This window comes from Poecile atricapillus, chromosome 2, assembly GCF_030490865.1.
Source record: "Poecile atricapillus isolate bPoeAtr1 chromosome 2, bPoeAtr1.hap1, whole genome shotgun sequence".
Taxonomy (NCBI): domain Eukaryota; kingdom Metazoa; phylum Chordata; class Aves; order Passeriformes; family Paridae; genus Poecile; species Poecile atricapillus.
The window spans coordinates 68229059-68244199 of NC_081250.1; the positions used below are offsets into that span (position 1 = coordinate 68229059).

General features: G+C 43.0%; 1 protein-coding gene and 1 long non-coding RNA gene across 3 annotated transcripts in view; one reads left to right on the forward strand and one right to left on the reverse strand.

Moving 5' to 3' along the window:
• Positions 1 to 9287, forward strand: part of LOC131576774 (uncharacterized) — a 60906-nt gene extending 51619 nt beyond the window's left edge. Inside the window, exon 3 of the long non-coding RNA XR_009277068.1 lies at positions 9100 to 9287. This is a non-coding gene — a long non-coding RNA (uncharacterized LOC131576774). The remainder of the gene's footprint in view (positions 1 to 9099) is intronic.
• On the reverse strand, positions 5385 to 13038 carry LOC131576773 (ribosyldihydronicotinamide dehydrogenase [quinone]-like). Of its 2 annotated transcripts, none has more exons than XM_058833806.1 (7): positions 11751 to 13038; positions 11566 to 11618; positions 10314 to 10478; positions 9297 to 9427; positions 8209 to 8322; positions 6776 to 6868; positions 5385 to 5896 (listed from the first exon to the last, which is right to left on the reverse strand). In XM_058833806.1, exons 2-7 carry the CDS (start codon positions 11570 to 11572, stop codon positions 5723 to 5725), a joined length of 684 nt encoding a protein of 227 aa, XP_058689789.1. In that variant the 5' UTR covers positions 11573 to 11618; positions 11751 to 13038; the 3' UTR covers positions 5385 to 5722. The 2 variants fall into 2 exon arrangements, with proteins under 2 accessions (XP_058689789.1, XP_058689788.1); XM_058833805.1 differs by having other exon boundaries at positions 11566 to 11625; positions 11751 to 13037.
• Positions 13039 to 15141: the final 2103 nt, after the last annotated feature.

The window sequence follows — 15141 nt, forward strand, 5'->3', positions numbered from 1 at the left end:
GCCCTGTGCCTGTTCTTGTTTTCTGAGCCTCCTTTACTGCGGCCACTAGTATTTTGGCCTGGAGTTTCTGTTTCTCATTTTCTCTCCTCATGTAAATTTTTTGAGCTTCCCTTAGAAGCTCTTGGAGACTTTTCTCTTGCTACCTTTTAATCTTTTCTAATTTCTTTCTAATATCCTCCCATGACTTTTCCCCAAATTGGTTTTTGAGCAAAACTTCCCCCACTGAAGGGCTAGGATTAGTCCTAGAATATATCTGCAGACTTTTCCTTAATCTCTCTAACCACTCAGTGGGTGATTCCTCTTTTCTTTGGCATTCCTCAAATACTTTGCTAATATTCTGTCCTCGGGGGACTGCTTCTTTTATTCTTTGTTCACTATGCTTTTCCTACCTTCCTCTGTCTGGCCGTTCCAGCTCGGGTTTACGCTAGGCCATTTTTCTGCCTGGCATCCCCTGTGGGTTACGCCGTTCTCAATCCCTGATACTAACTTGCTTACTACTTCTAAAAAAAGTCCAACCTCTCAGTTACCTTAAACGGGTCATCTAACAATCGTCTCATCTCTTTCTTAAACGCTCGCACATCCCCTGAGTTTAGGGGTACATTCACAAATCCAATCACTCCCGGAGCAGTAGGCACTTCCCTGAGAGGGAACATTCTGTGCCTACTCTCATTCTCTTCCCATTTTTCACTTATCTGCCTAGACTTAAAACGAGTCCTGCTTGCGGGGGGGAATAGGGGTTTTTGAGAGTCTGGTCCTTTATTACTGATGTAAAGTCCGTTGCCACCAGGTTATTATGAAGGATTCCCCCTGTCAAATTTGAGGGACCTGGCTGTGGCAGTGGGACGGGCAATGGGGGATAAGGAGATCCCCGACCTTGCACCACCATGGATTCTGGAGAAGCGGCGGCGGCTGCGGTCCCCACAGGAGGAGCCAGAGGGGGGGGCCACCGGAACCACTGCTGGTGCCGGCTCCCCTGTTTGCGATGTGTGTGCTTCACCTGGTTGTGCCGGCGAGCTCGTGGGAGCTGATGGCACCACTTGATCCACCACGGGAGGTCCTGCCGGCCCGTGGTACGGAGGGGGTAAATGATCAAGGGGCTCCCAGGTTTCTGTTTTTGTTTTGCTTTTTAGTTTCATTGGAAATAGCCCTACTCTGGCCTTTAGCCAGAGTTTGGCGTATTCCTTCTCCTCAGAGTCTGAGGAAACCTTGCTCTCTACATAAGAGAGCAATTCATTACACGTCCACCTTTCAAACGTTCCTAATATTGGCCAAATGAGATGGGGTCTCAGTTCCTGCCCACCCCAAACCTCGGCACAATAGTAGATCATTTTTGCCTTGGACTTCTTTTTCTCTCAGGGCAATTTTCTTAATATTTTAACAACTAACCTAAAAGGACTTTCTGGTGGGATGTCTAACAATTCCTTCGTTTCTATGGAAGGATTCTTCTTATCTACTGGCTTTTGTATTTTACTCTTTCTCTGTCCCATGGTGAAAAAGGGAGTCTTACCTGTTTCTCTGCGTTGTGTTTGTGTTTTGAGAGACAAAAGTCTGCTAATACTCACCTTCGCGGTTTGCTGTACCGGGGTCTTTCTTAGCGCTTTGATCTCTCCTCCGGACTTCTCCTTGGGCCCTGATTGCTAGAAGAGTTTACTCATTCCCGAGCTCTACTGGACGTTTTCTTCCTCTTCCAGCCCTTTGTGATCGGTCCCCCAGAGCACCCCTTTGGCCCCAGGCTTTACAAACGCGTAGAGAGAGCCCTCTCACACCGATTCGCTTCCTCCGTGGCCGGCCAATTCCCTCGCGGGAGGATGGAACCGCGGCTTTGGAGTCCGCTCTCGCTCCGTGATCAGATCACGTCTCACACACGCTCGCCCAATCACCCTGCTCAACCTCGCAGTACTTACAGCAATTTTCTTGCGAGGATGTCTTCGTGCACGACTGACTTTTTATGAGCTACCAAGCCATGGCTTTTTCCCGAGCTCTTCTTGGATCCGTATCCTCTTTTATTGTGGTTTTTACCTCAGCCTAAATTTGGTTCGGATATCGGAGTGAACTGCGGAGGTTCTCGGCTTCCCAGGCCGCTGAAATCAGCGGGGGTACCCTCCTGGACAGCGAGGTTCTCCCACAGTTTTCCGATCCGAGTCACGGCACCAATCTGTTATAAATGTAAAGGCAATTTTGGGATAAAATCAAAGAGAAATTTATTAATAAACAATAATAAGTAGAAACAGCGATAAAAACTCACAATAAAAAGAACAGCGCAGCGCTGGGTGGACAGGGGTCTACACCAGAGGTATAGGTTTCCCAAATCCACGTCTGAGCGCTCTCAGGCTTGGGGTTTTATAGGATTTTTAAGTCCTCAGGCTAAAATTCCAGGCCGGTTCCATTCACCAAGTGTCCTTGATTGTCTAGTGAATGGATTTCCTGGCATAGAATAAAGACATTAACTACTGTCCGGCCAGAATCTCCTCATATGTAAAGGAGACTCTGTGTGTTGCAATGTTAGGTTTTTCATGACAGGGTGGTGGAATCCGGGCTGGTGCCGATGGGTATCTCGGCCGGGTTTTCTCCTTTGTTTCTCTTGATTGCTTTTTCAACACAGAAATGTTTAAGTCTGGCGAAGTCTTTCTTTTTGGAACTTGTCTTTTTCACTGATCAGTTTCTGTACCCACTGGAATCTGCAGGGCGTTGCTTGGGTCCGGAGGTAGATAATTTCCCAGCCAGTTCCATTGTCTTTTTGATGGTCCGTGTCCTGTCTGTTTGTTTGAGTTGATGGGCCGGTTTGGGTTAGTTATCTTGGGCGTTGCTGGCAATCAGCAACTCCTTGGAGAAAAGCCTCATCCTACTTTGAGGAGAGGCTTTTCTATGCTTTATATTTTGTTTTGTTCCTACAAAACATATCTTTCTTATATACACTCCGAATTTTTAATACAACAATAATTTATTACAAGGGGGATCATCGGTGGGCAAAAGTCTAAGGAAATACTTTATCTATAATCTTTCTCTAATCTACCTTATAATCTAAAAATAAAGCATTATCTTGTCTGATTGATCCCCCTCCTATCCCACAACCATGAAGATATTATGCCGTAGAGCTGATTTTAGAGAAAGAAGCTGTGATCTTAGCTAGTTTTGCATCATCTGTGCACCAAAATTCATACTGTATTTCTCTTAGCCCTTAGAGGGCTGAGAGCAACTGCAGCAATCAACAGAGCTGATGCTTCTGGAGAAGGGCTGTAGCCCCCTGGGGAGTGTGAATGCAGAATGGAAGGCTCCAAGGGCCTTGAGAACCACTGTAGTTGGTGACCGATGGCAGCCACAGATTTTCACTGTAGTTAAGTTCAAAAGACCACTACATGACATTTCCCATAGATGCTGAGCTGTGGCCTAGCAACAGATGGCAGCACTACAAGGGTGTATGTGTAGACTACATTGAAAGGATTTAATTTTCTCTTTGATTCTTACTAAATTCCAGTGAAGAACCACCTCTGTATGTCTCACTGGGGTACAACCGTATTTGCAGTTTTGGCAATCTGTTATGTGGACAAGCTGGTTAGGTCTTGGTTTATTCTCTCTGTTGGCTGTCAACAAAATGCTTTCTCATTTCATCAAGGGCAATTCAGAAACAGCTATGGGGTATTTTGGCTTCATGGTCCTAGGGAAGAAGCTGGTTTTTTAGTCTCCTTCCTGAGTTTTTCAAACAGATCAGAATTCCTGTGTATTCAAGCTGCACGAAACTAAGCACTTTAATACTCTTAAAATGATGAGACAATTATCCAGCACTGACTTGAGTGTAACATCAGCTTAACCTCTTTGCACATCTTCTGCAGAATATAGCCTCTTTAGGCTTTAAGTTATCTAATAACACAGTAGGATTTTTCTTCTAAAAAAAAGAAGGAGAAGAAATAGTACTTGCAGTGTGCATGGTATTAGTTACTGCCTGTTTCTCTCTTCAGCACAAACTTTTGATAAATTGTCTATTACAAAGTATGTTCGTCTGCAAGCAGGCAGCTCACCTCAGTGATGTTGCTTCAGGAACCCAATATTAAACCACAGAATGAATTACACCTGGCTTTAAATGTCAGGTTTTTTGAAACCTGGATTAGAGTCACCTTACTGCAGAACATCAGTCTTGGTTTCTCTAGGCTATGAGGCTTCTTGCTAGCATAGTTGAGATGGGTGTCTGTTTTCCTCTGTTGTTCTCAGTTGCAAGTATGTTTGGCCTACCATATCAGAACATCAAATAAAAGAAATACAGTCATGATTTCTGGAAAAAATTGTCAGAGAAAAAGATCAGAGCATTGCCTAGACATCTGTGGGAGAGGAAGACCACCAGCAACAAAAAACAAATCCCCAGACTAAACAGAAGTGGAAAGCATAATCCTTTATACCCTTCTTCCCAGCCTGAAGTGCATCTACAAGTTACTCACCTAATTCTAGTTTCAGTCTCATGAAAGCAGTGCTGGTTTGTCAGGGTGACACTTGACTTTTAGCATAGTGTGATTTAGAAGGACAATTATTCTTTAGTTCAAAATGTCTGTAACGTTTCCAGTGCTGCTAAGAAAGTAATATTGCCACTTCTTTTCACTCTCCTTACTAACCACAGATCAGTCTCTGTTGGTTTTCTATGTGGTAATATTCTCCTGAGTTTTGGAAAGGCACGTGTAAGAACACAGGTGCAGGCCAACACTGTGCCCTGTGTATAATGCACTGAAAGCACATCAGGACAAAGACAATACCTCTTGGCTCAGCACCCACTGTGCCTGCACAGTCGATGGCTTCCAAGGCATTGCAACAGCAGCACCCTTGTGGAACCTGGAAACTTTGGCTCACATGCCCCACAGCAGCCACCTGCAACAGCTTGGGGCAGCTCTGCTTCCTGGGTAATGTCTCTGCTAGATGTGGCCCCTCACTTCATACAGGAGCAAACTGGAACACATGACTGGTGTGAGAGTGCAGGAAAAAAACAGGATTCCATTTTGTCTCTACAAAGGGTAATCAAAATAGAGAAGTCCCTTTGATTTTAGGAAACTTCATACTTTACAAATGGAAGTTGTAGTCTACAAAGGAAGGCAATTAATGCACATACCAATATACAAAATTTGTATTTATTTTTTCCCTTTTCTGGTATCTGTTATGGCTTTAACATTGCTTTGTAAATATGTCTAAAAGCCTAGGGCTGCCCACAAGGCTTTCCAGCTGTTTAAGACGCTTTGCAACTGTACTCATGATGTGTTTTTTGCATTTTTTGCAACACTGCTCATGATGTGGTTTTACAGCTCCAAGGCACAAGTGTTGGAACTCTCACAACCAAGTGGCTTTTAAATGACAAGTTGGGTATGGGCACCATATTCCCTGGTAAAGGAAAAAACAGTGGCAACAGGTACAGTGATAAAATTAACTTGGCCATGTACTTTACTGTTTGACAAGCAGCAATGGCATAATCTGCCGTGAAATATCACATGTGTTCTCATCCACAAGGAGGCAGAATGACACCGTTCATGTGAGCAAGGAGAACAACACAGAGTTTTGCACCCATCCTTGGAGGGAATCCCTTGGGAATCAGTGAAGATAAATGCTGTGTTTCAGTTAAACTTCTAGATGTAGTATACAAGATTCTTAAAATATATTTGAAATAGGAGATTAGAGTTCATGTATTTAGATAGAACATCAAAAAGAATTAAGGAAAAAACCCTTCTCTCTGTAGTCTTACACCTGAACACTACTTGAAATACCACTCAGGAGAGCAGTCTATGGGTTCTTCCTTCCAAAGAGTCTTCAGACGCTGGGTCCAGGCAGTCAGCATCTCCTTCCTCTTCTCCTCGGAGACATTCTCTGGAGCATAACAGATGTGAGGTTCAAGGACTTTGACACCACAGAAGTGCATGATTCCATGCTGGATGCAAAACAAAGAAAGAAATGCCTCAGGAAATATCTACTCTTTTACTTTCTTTTGAGGAACATGGAAGATTCAAATCTGTTCTGTTTCTTTGACTCAATATCAGCCAGGTTTTCTAAACCTGTGCATTTATCAGGAGAAGGGGAATAAACTGTTGTTAAACACACAGAACTGTCCTCTTTGGATGCTGTATCCTGTTCAATTTGCAAAGAAAAGGGACAGTCTAAAGTTCATTGACTTGAACCCCCTTGGTTGAACTTGGTTGAACCCCCTCAGATTGTTCCTGAACTGCAATGTTTCACATCTACTTCCATGTTAGCTTATTGGATTTTTGTTTTGTTTTGGTTTTTAAGCTTTTGCCTCTGGCTTAGCCATCTGATCCTGCATGAAGGCTAGTGCCTGTGGAAGTTCAGCTTGCCATTTTCCCTCTGCGTGTTTCTGAATTTTGAGATGTGGTCCATGTTTTCATCACATTTACGTGCGAGTTGTGGACAGCTCCTCAGGGATAAGGAGCTGGTAAAGCTAGTGACTGCAATGGGAAGGAGACCATGCATCCTACATGAATTGGGTAACCACGGGGAACAGAAATCCTGCATGCTGGAATCTTGTAACACCAGAGGCATGGAAAAGCTGACAGCAGAAGCTTTCCCCAGATTGCAAGCTGGAGGAAGGGGGACAAAGCAACTTTAAAACTCTATAGATTTTTGAAGTGATCTCAGGATTTTAGAGCCCAGTTTATAACATGCAGATGCTTGGAGCAGGCAACTCCATTATTTTCTATTATGTTTTGTATAAAATAATCAATAAACAATTGTTAACAAATAGCTGGAATAGTAAAATTAAAGCAAACAGTAACCAAATATTCATATATTATACCTGCATGGGCCATAGCAGATAGCGAATATCACCTCTGATTGCATACTTCTCTTTGCTTCCTCCCGTGGTGAAAGAAAACAAGGATAATTTGTCCTAGAATTAGGAAAGTGGTGCTTGAATTAGACATGTTTAAAGAAGGGTGACTGAATAGTTCAAAAGATATTTGGGGAAACCTGGACAGCATGAATTTCTAGAGGTGGGGGTGTCCCCTTCTTTCCCAGGTGTTCCAAGGATTAGCAGTTCTGAGGCAAAGATTGATACTATGCAATTATATCAATGGACTGAGTGTCTGGGCTTTGGGCAGAGATGGGTTGAAAAGAAAGCAAATTATGTGTCTGACATCCTTGTGTGAAGGAGGACTGATCCTTGTTCTTCCTTATGCAACATTCAGAAAACTGTGTCTGGAAAGCCCCCTGTTTACTGTGAATATCTTAATTCCTGTCCTCTCTGACTGCAGAATTTTTTTGCTAAAGCCCTGCTTCAAACTCAGGCTTGTTTAACCACCATGCTTCTTCTGCTTCTGTGACTATGGTGTTAGCCATATGCTCAGCTTCTCTCATCTCAGTTTTAGTTTCTGTAATCGAACTAGTATTTTTCCAGTGCAGTATTCCAAATGTCTGTACTCCATATGCAGCTGTGATCATTGGGGATTATGCCTATTTATGGCAGTGAGGCAGCCATTTCTGAAATTAAAAGAAACTGAAATGTTTGAAATTGTTAAGAACATCAGAACTAACACAGATTAACATGCAGTGAAAGAAATATGGAACTAATATTGATTGTTTTTTGATGCTGCATTTGTTACCAAATATGATCTACCAGAGATAGTGGGCCAGAATTTTCCAGGTATATTCCCAATGCTGTAGGGAATTAAAAATGTATGAATTGACATTAAAAGATACTGATGTTACTAAATTAAAATCTACAGAGAGGAAAAGGTTCAAAGTAGATAGTTGTGACAGAGGCTTATACTCTGAGTATTTCAGATTTCTGATTACGTTTCATAGTTCAACCTTTGACACCTAATCCCAGAACAGGACTTTGACATCTAGTGTGTCAGTCATTACAGATAAGAGCAGTCCTATAGTGGTGGGAAGACTGTAGTTAAATGAAATGGATTGTTTTAAACTGTTTGCAAGCCGTATGCTACCTCAGTGCACTCTGATACTCCTAATATATGGTAAAGCCCACATAGTAGGCCAATGAAAATCTCTAGATGACCATTTAAATATTTAAGAAATGCTGCAGTCTCCTTAATTTCCTACGTTCCAGACCGTGGGAACAACCCAGAAATTCACTCAACATGTTACCAAAGCATTATTTCAGAGCAGTGTAAAGTGAGACTCTGAACAACCACAATGGAAAAGAATGAACAAGGCCCCACAGAACATGGTGCAAGCCTTGACCTTAATAAAACAATTCCAAAAACATACCTGGAGTAAGCCACCATCATAAGCCTTTGACAAATCATAAGCAAAGCCTTGGACCAAGACTCTGTCCATCCAGCCCTTCAGGATTGCAGGCATGTTGAACCAAAACAAGGGGAACTAGGCAAAGAGAGAATTACCTGGTCAGCACAGACAGTCTGGGCCACCCTTAGACCTGGTTTACAGGACAAATCCTGTCCTCTGAACCTGCTCAGATGCTGCATGTGCCTTCTGCCAGCTCTCTGTCAGGAGAGGCAGTAACTGTGCCTGGCAAAAGGAACTTGGGTGCTTTCGGTTTGTTGTAACCTCAGAACCAGACCTGAGCATCTACAGCACACCAACCCCATGGTGCATGTGAGGGCTTCCACCCAGACTAAAGGTGGAATAGGATGAAGCAGGAGGATGCAATTTAATTCAGGTTTAAGACTGTACAGAATCATGTCTCCTATGGCTGGAATGCAAAATAATCTAATATCTTATTAGCAGGATTGACATCTGGTGATCAGTTCTGATCTGACACTCTGTTGACAAATGCCAAGGGATCTTAGGAAAGACTTATTTTCAAACCCTGCAGAAATCATGCCATCAAGCCATGTCTAAGGCCAACAGGGACACAAAGAAATGTAAGGTTACTATTTCTCTTCACAGTTCTTTGGGATTTGTATACATTGGGAACAGAACTGGCACAGTGGAGAATAGAAATGGGCTGTAAAAATCCATTAGCAATTCCCAATACTGCTTGTGCAACTCAGCAACAAATGAGATCAGCCTTCTTGGGAAAGCCCAATTCCCTGACTTTGCTGGCTTCCCCCAGCTCCTCACCCAGAAAATAATCCTTGCTCTGCTTACTGTCAGCCTGCCTGGCATCCATGCTCATGTATGTCTTTGTGTATCCAGACAGGAAGTTTGGCCCAGTGTTGGGGAGTTCCTGGGGTTGCTGTTGTTTCAACCTGCATCATGGTGCTACTCAGTTTCTGGATTTGCTGTAATAATGACCCAGGTAACTGTGCTGCTGATTCATCCTGTAGTATTTCCTGTACCACTACCTAGAGATAAAGTGAACATCACAACTCAATTCTGTTTAAAATAATGACCTGAAAAATCAGCAAGTCTGCTTCCTGCACCTTCTTCTGCTCTTCAACCAGATCTTTGGACAAACCTCCTCTCTTGTAAGCTTCCCAGGTTTCCACACCATAATTGAAGGCTTCTGAGTTGTGCAGGTGACCTGTGGGTAGAAGTGAACAGTCATTCCTTGCTCCGTGTCCAGTATCAGCACCAGATAAGAGCGGATGCAGGTTGCCATTCCCAGTTCTAAACTGAGTTACCGTGTTCCATTTTTCCAACTTTCTCGTCTTGGTTGGATATTCAGCATCATCACAGCTGATGGTAACTCGATTTTAAAATGGAGAGGAATGTAGGGTCTCGGAGTTCTAAAGCTTCACCTTCCTGTGGCAGCACAGCAAGTGCAGTAAGAGCACCTCAGCTTGCCTCAGGAGTCTGGGCATGCAGGTGGATGATTTAAGAGAATGCTCTTAATTGTTCTGCCTCTGCTTTAGGGTTTACTGAGACCATCATGCACTTGTAAACACAATGGAGCTGCTTTGCAGCCTCTGTAACTGGGAAATTCACCAAGGGATGGGGAACCAGTACTGGCCAGCTCTACTGATTCCACTAGAGATCACCGGTCTCTAGCAGAAGACAGGGGCAGTTGTAGCCTTGTGAACTAAACTGTAGCAAATCCCAGAATGGGATCTGAAGGCGTTTCCTCCCCATGAGGAATGGACTTTAGAGGCTGATTATGGACACGTGCTAATGTGTTTTTTCCTGTCAGTAATCTCACTGTGATACAAAGTTCACGTTCAGGAGTGGACTTTTCGAAATGCAGATGTCTGTTCACAAATAGGTTTCTTATTAATGAAGTAAGTTTCTTATTCATCTCTTGATGATCTGAGGGCTGGAACACCTCTCCTACCAAGACAGACGGAGAGTTGCTGACTTGTTCAGCAAGGAGAAGATTTCGGGGAGACTTTTTTCAACCTTCTGATATCTGGTGGGGGGGGGGCCTTACAAGTCCCTGATTTTTGAAAAAGGTGTCTTTTGGCTGTTCTCACCAACAATGTCATTTCTTGTTGCTCTGGGCTCAAACTGCATGGCGTATAAATCCGACACGGTGACGCTGCAGCCCTGCTTGGTCAGTTCTTCCACAGCAATCTTCAGCAAAGATCCATTGAAGGACTTGGGCTCTTGATGTGCATAGACTATCAGGACTCTTTTCCCTGGAGGCAGGAAGAAAACCAGGAGACCATTGGAATCTAGGAGGCAGATGCAGAACAGTTTGTAGAGTTGGGGCTTGTTCCTTGCTTTTTCTGTAGTGTCTTTTCCCAAGGGCACAAAAGCAGTGAAAGCAGAGTGGCAGTGGCAGCATTTGACTCCTGCTCAGCAGCAGGGAGTGACTCCTGAGTCACTGATTGCTGCATGTGCCCAGCCCAGCAATTCAGTGCTACACTGGGCTTTCCTAGGTGGAACTCAGTGGATGAGGGAGTGTTCCATAGCAGGTCACACTGCCCTATGTCAGCAAACCCAGCCCCTTCTCTTGAGGCAACAAGGAAAGAGGAGATATTTTCTATGCAGTAAGAATTGTTTATAGATAATCAGAGAGCAAAATTTATAGGGATTATTGAATATGACAGGGTCTGAAAATCATGCAGCTTCTAGTTCCTGACTGCAAAGACAAAAATTCAGGCCTCTCCTGAGTTCAGTTTCTCTGGGACAAATCTTCAGCCCAGAGCAACACCTGCTGAGTGAAAGGAAAATTTATGGTGTCAGAGATAACTAGTAGAAGACAAGCTGAAGATTTGATGAAACAATATCTCATTTTCAACCTAAATGATTTGGGGTAATTACTTCACCTGGGTATACAGTGTCCATGAAACAAGAGCTATGCAAAAAATAGAATTAAAACTTGTGCATCAAATGCTATCATAAATTCAACATGTGTACAAACTTATAAAACCCCAGAATACATGTTATTCTGGAATATAAGAAGCAGTTGCCTCTTGCTGTTCCTGCCAGCTCCCAGCAACCAGGGAGCTGTAGGGAGTGCCTGGAGATGGACAATTTCCCCAGGGTGCTCAGTTTGGTTCTGCAAAAATGCTGATTTGTTTCCATTTAGGTGGAGCTGAGGGCACTTGGGCACAGGGTTTGGAGAGACTGGAGTTTTCCAAGGCACCACTTACTGAGGTAATTTCAGTCGTTTGGAAAACCAAGACCTCAGTGTGCCGATTAAACCCAGCAGAGAGTCCCCATCCCTGAGGTGCCCAGCGCGCTGGAGCGAGCAGCATTTTCAGGCGCATTTGCTCTTACCTGCCATCGTTGGGGAGCGCTGGGGCGCCTCTCTCTTGATAATCTGGTGGTGCCTGAGGACTCAAGGGAGAGATTTGCTGGTGAGAAACACCAGGAACAGGAGCGAGGAGAATCCCCAGGTGCATCGCGCTGCCCTCTGGAAAGTGGCTCCAGAACGAGCCTGGCCCCAGCCGGGCTGCCCTTACCTGCTGCTCGGGGCCCGGCGCACACCTGCGGCGGGGCTGGGAGCCGCCTTTCATAAAATCACGGAAAATCCTGAGCTGGAAGAGATCCATAAAGATCACCGAGTCCAACTCTTGCTGGCGGCCCGGCCGGGCCGGTCCTGGGGCACGGCCAGAGCTGGGAGGAATCAGGATCGGCGCCGCCCGCAGCCGCTGCTCCGGCTTTTTTTCCCCTCTGCATCTGGTTTCATTTGGTATCCCAGAGCTGTAATTCTTGTACTGTGGGTGACAGTGAAGGATCAGTGCGTGCTCTTCCCCCGTCCGCTGGTGATTTTGTGAACTTGCAGCCTGTGCCGGGTGAATTGCCTCTTTCCTGGAATGTTCTTCGGGGGTGATCTCTGTTCTGTGTTTTCAGTCCTCTCTAGTGCTCTTCTCTGCCTCTTTCCAGTTTTGCTGTATCCTTTCTTTAAGCGAGGGAACCAGCTCCACACATAGCTTTCACACTGTGGACCTGCCTTGGATATACCCAGTAGTCTGATTTTCTGTTCTGTGGTCCCACTAATTCCTGATGTAAAATTTGTGCTTTTTTGACCACTATGGGGTGCTGAGCTGATGACTGTCTGGAATTATCTGTCATAATTAGAAGATTTTACTCCTCTGTGATGATAGTCAACTCAAAGCCCTTTATTTTAAATGTGATGCAAATCTGGTTGGTTTGTCTCCCATAGGCATCTCTTAAGGCTCACAGAGACTAAAAACAACTTTCACTTGTCTAACCTCCTGAGCAGCATTCAGAACACTGTGCTGATCTTAGTTCTCATAGAGGTTAGAAAAAACCCTTCTGCTTTATGAGCAACTTACCTATTGGAGGAATTTGGCACAAGTTTGTAGCTTAAATACTGTTCTTCAGATATATTATAGGTACACTTCCCTACTGGTGTAGGGAATAAAATACTATTACTCTTGATTTGTAGCCCCAAACTCTCTAAAGAAGATGAATAACTTTTATTCTCTGAAAATCTAATCAAGAAACTTGAAGAAATTTAATTTTCTATTGATTTTCTTGGGGCAGGCATTGGACACTTAGCAGAGGAGGGTAGAAATACTTGTGGGTTTTTTTTTTTTGTTTCTTTTTTGGTTTGGTTTTTGTTTTGTTTCTGGTTTTGTTTTTGTTTTTTGTACAGCTGCAGTATTTGTTTATTGGTCCACTTGTTTAGAAAGTTCATGAGTTGGATTTAATTCTGTCTTCAGCTTGAGGGAAACCAAACACCCATTCTTAAAGAATGACCTCCACATCAGACTGCAAGTTGTTTATTCTGGAGTGGGTACATCATTAGTTCTTGTTGAAACTGTTTCACTGCAGAAAAATATTTTACGTTTTGGTGAAGGAAAAGAGAGAAAGCAGGCATTATTTTATTACTTAGGCACTGAGATGACCTTGGCACAGGAAAGCTTCAGTCTTTATGTCAAGAATTGCTGAAACTTTTAATATGCAACAGCAGCTGGGTGCTGTAGTGGCTCACAGCAGCAGGTGAGGGTAACCCAGGTTCTTGTTAATAAATTCCTTGGGGAGGATTAGAGGGAAACGACACTGAATGATCGGTAAAGAAATGGTTCCTAATGTCCAGTCTGAACCTGTCCTAGTGCAGCTTTGAACCCTTTCCACTGTCATTGGATCCAGGAAAGGAGAGCTTAGCACTTCCATCTAAACCACTCTGAAACAACCAGGTTTGTTGATTCAAGCCAGCACCGAGTTGAGTCATAAACACAATCAAAGCTATTATAAATACCACTGTAAAGTACAAACTCATGAAGCACTTAGGTTGATTGATTTCTCCAGCAATTGAACTAGATGAAAGTTTCCCCCTCCCACTTTATCAGATGACACAGCACACAATGTTGTGATGCACAATAGTTGTTGTATAAATTCGTGTGGAAATGTTAATATCGTATTTGTGTGTGCATGTGTGCGTTTTCTTCATACAAATGGCCTACTGTGGGTTAGAGTGCAAGGGATGGTCATCTATCTTAGAAAAGGAATTAATTAGAATATAACCATGCAGGAACTACTTTAACTATTCTTACACTTTATCCTAGGATTGATGCGAAGTTTATTGTACACACTGTTCTGTCTCTGGAGTAGTATATCAAGGCTTTGAGATACTGTGTATCTAAAGGATATTTATTGGGCCCTCTAGCGCCCAGTGCGAGGGTTTGCCTTTACAGCAGAAGGGAAGCTTTCACCAAGGACAAGCTTTTAATCTCTAATGCAAATTCTGTCCTAGACAAAATATTTTAAGAACCTTTGTTGCCAGTGTTAAGAAGCAACAAGGAAAAACAATGCTAACAAACTGTTAGTGTGAGAGAAATCCTATTTAAGATTAGTTTTCTGTGACTTTTGCAGGGAGCACAGCCACTGGGGGAAGTTTTAAGCTGTGAGTACTGTGGTTCTGCACTGAAAAGGAAGGAAAAAAAAAAGAGAAACTGAGAAATAATATCGAACAGAAAATAGGTCTTTACCCCATACATGTCACAATAACACCATAGGTATTTGTAGGCTTGCTTTGTTATGTAATAAAGATGACAGTCACTCTTGTATTGATCTTTCTTCTTCGAGCAGAAAAGTTGACAGGCTTGTGCAACAGGAAGGAAGGAGGAGGACTGTGTGACTAACAGCCTCTCACTGTGACCTATTTTCTTCTCAGCCTGTCTGTATGGTAATGAGTAAGAGAAATAGAAAACAGTAACCTCTGGGATTAACAAGTCTGCAATACAGTCTCTAAATCAAAAGCAAATCAGGAACAGGGATAGTGTCCCAGAAAACATCCCTTATCAATTGTTCAGCTTATTTTTAAACTTTGTGATGTTATATATTTAACACTGTGAAAGTATATAAATGAAATATATATCTAAGGCTTTTATCTGTTCTAAAACTGAATTGCAGCTTTCGTTAGCAGATTTTTGCCAGGGTGTAAGAGGACTAGTTCAGTCAAATACAAATTTGTTACTTTCAAATTTTTAAACCCTTCTGTAACTTTTGATTGAGGAGTCTGTCCTGAGATGCTCTTTTGAAGAGAGGCTGAAGTTTCAAATCTGGCTATGAATTCAGTCTTTTTCTGTAAAGCACAGCACATCTAAGATTTGTCTTTGCATCTAAATAATGAGAATCTTTGCTAAATGTGACTGTCTTTCTTTGCCCCATCTGTGACAGCAAAAGGCAATAGGATGTGTCTGCATTCTCCCTCAACTACTTGTGGAATATTTAATGTAAACAAAGAGTGAGATTAATATTAACTGGTACTTAAAGAGGCAATAAATAAGCAGTATAATTTCAGGGCAAGGTACTTTATGGAGTATTTGAACTGAGAATGGCAATGCATTAACTATGATACTAAAAAACTTGAATACATCTGAC